Source organism: Penaeus chinensis, chromosome 39, assembly GCF_019202785.1.
Source record: "Penaeus chinensis breed Huanghai No. 1 chromosome 39, ASM1920278v2, whole genome shotgun sequence".
Classification (NCBI taxonomy): Eukaryota; Metazoa; Arthropoda; class Malacostraca; order Decapoda; family Penaeidae; genus Penaeus; species Penaeus chinensis.
This window is the reverse complement of record NC_061857.1, coordinates 18,794,449-18,796,948: the sequence shown is the minus strand read 5'-3', so window position 1 is coordinate 18,796,948 and position 2,500 is coordinate 18,794,449. Positions and strand designations below refer to the sequence as shown.

The 2,500-nt window shown below is 34.0% G+C and overlaps 1 protein-coding gene across 6 annotated transcripts in view; it reads left to right on the top strand.

Annotated features, from left to right (window-relative positions):
• The window catches only part of LOC125046631 (brefeldin A-inhibited guanine nucleotide-exchange protein 1-like), a 47,591-nt gene that overhangs the window by 14,145 nt on the left and 30,946 nt on the right, over positions 1 to 2,500 (top strand). For all 6 annotated transcript variants that reach the window (XM_047644467.1, XM_047644465.1, XM_047644468.1 and 3 more), the window contains 4 exons: positions 44 to 175; positions 1,882 to 2,063; positions 2,188 to 2,334; positions 2,495 to 2,500. The exon at positions 2,495 to 2,500 is cut by the window's right edge and continues 174 nt beyond it. In XM_047644467.1, the coding sequence (XP_047500423.1) occupies positions 44 to 175; positions 1,882 to 2,063; positions 2,188 to 2,334; positions 2,495 to 2,500 (467 nt within the window). The remainder of the gene's footprint in view (positions 1 to 43; positions 176 to 1,881; positions 2,064 to 2,187; positions 2,335 to 2,494) is intronic.

Below are 2,500 nucleotides of genomic sequence, written 5' to 3'. Positions count from 1 at the left end.
ACTACAGAGAAATCCTGAGCTTAAACATCTTTTAAATTAACAGGATGCAGTAGAATGAACTCAGCACCCTCGGCCAGGATGTTCATGTATAGGGCCTTAGAGAAGATACATGCAGAGAAGGAGATCAAGAGGTCTCACCACTCACAACTCAAAAGAGCAGTTGAACAGGCTTTAGGTGAGTGGTATGTGTGTGTTGTTACCACTAGGATTACAACAAATGTCATATGATTTGGTGGTAAGTCTATAGTACTACTGTGTGTGGCATAAGAGTCAGGATCTTGTCTGACTTTTGTTAGTCATAAGAAGTATTCAGACAATTGTTCTGTTATGTATATATATATTTCATATAACCCAACCACCATAGATTTATGTTTTGTTCCCTGTATTTTTTTTAATGAATTTTGTTTCATAAAGATTGCTCCACATGTGCTCAGATGGCAAGGAGGCTATCAGTAGGCTCTAGTAACTGATCTTGATTTCCCCATTCCTTGAATTGGCAGGAAAATGCGTTTTTCTTTTTAATATAATTGCTATCAATACTGTTATTATTGTTATTGATGTTATGGTTATTAAATTGTTATTAAAATCTTGGTAACATTTAAGACAATGAATAAAATAGGATTAAGGATACCATTATGTGGGAATGCAGTAGTTACTGTTTTTTCTCCTTGTTTGTGTATATGGTTCAACAACTTTGAGCAGGGCTGTGGTGGACCAAGTCGATTATGGTACTGCATGATGATATACCCTACACTGTTGGTTGGATGGGGGATCTTGTCTTTATTTGGTTGTCGTAGCATCAGTTATTTTAAGGAATATCTTAACAAGCTAGATACAGATGGGTGCAACAACTATGCATTAATGGCCATTAGCCAGCATCTAATACTGCTGTCATTGAGTTAAATCTATATGAACAAAGTGAGATAGGCAGTTACAATTGTTAATGGCTATAGATATAAAAACTAAACAAGAAAGATAAGTTACATGAAAATAGGTTACTTATACTTTCAATTGCATTTATATATTGCACAAGAAATAGTACACATTTCTGCAAAATTTTATAATTACTAGTTACTCTTAGGGGAATTCTCACACTAGGTTTATTTTTTGTTGTTGCATATATATATGAATTATGTATACTATATTTACACACTACTAAATTTATTTATTGTGACTTATTCCTAGAGATAATTATTGTTTCTGTGTACAAACTAACACTAGAGGAGACAAAATAAAACAGTAGTGAAGTGGAAAGCTGAAAGTCTATTTACATGATGGAGAAAGCAATTCAGGAACTGATCAAGGCTCCAAGCAAGATAAGCAGTGAGATTCTTAGCAGTAGATAGGACACTTATGACCTATGGAGACATTCTTGGGATGGCTGACATGATACATTGCCACATATCTGCAGTCCAAAGTTTGGCATTTACTTATAACCTGTGACAAAGAAAGGTGCACAGTTGGATGTGTTCTTGAATGAAGATCACTTAGTATTTTCTAGTGAGAGTGAAGACTGTTGTCTGAGTAAATGTATGTCACCCTTGATAAAATTTATTGGAAGCAAGCTATAGTTTTTATTACCTAGAAAAGTATTCCTTGTTAGTACTTCCCACAAGTTAATTTTGATTTGACTTTTTAAGATTCTTTTCTTGTGTGATAAATCTTCAAGAATTTATGATAATAACTTTATATGATCATTTTGCAATTCTTGGTACTTTTCTTGTTTCAGAATGCATGATGACAGTGCATAATCTGTATAGTCATATGTTTATTTTTCTTTTCCATTTTGTTGTCAATGGGCATGCATAACTTTCCTATTGCTACAGATTTCAACCTTTAAAACATTCAGAGAAATATATATATATATTTCCCACTGCACAGAGGATCTACGGAGTGAATTGGGCGGTTCAGACAATGGATCAGGCAAAAGCTCTTCGGCTGCCTTGCCCGTGCCAAAGGGCGCAGCTCCACAGCTGGATGCAGAGAAGCACTTCCTACCGTTTGAGCTTGCTTGCCAGTCTAAATCAGCGAGAATTGTTGTGACAGCACTTGACTGTATTCAAGTATGATGCATAATTATTCTTGTTCTTTATTTGTTTCTTTAAATATTAATTTGACAATTTTTTTGTTGACATGTCAAGCATTCTTTGATGTTTCCACTCACCAAACTGTTTTCCACTCTAACAGAAACTTATCGCATATGGACATCTCACAGGCAATTGTCCAGACCCAAACAACCCCAATAAGAGACTCATAGACTATATTGTTGAGACTATATGCAATTGTTTCAATGGGCAGTCAACAGACAAGGATGTAGAAATTCAAATAATCAAGGTATCAAGTTGAATTGCTAAATGTTTCTGAAATATTAGATTAAGATATAATTAAAGATAATGAAATAAAAAGATAAAGAAAAGCTACCCTTGAAATTTTTTTTATAATTTTAAGTAATCATAGGTATACATTTTTGATAACTTTTTGAAAAATTCCTCAGGCTTTG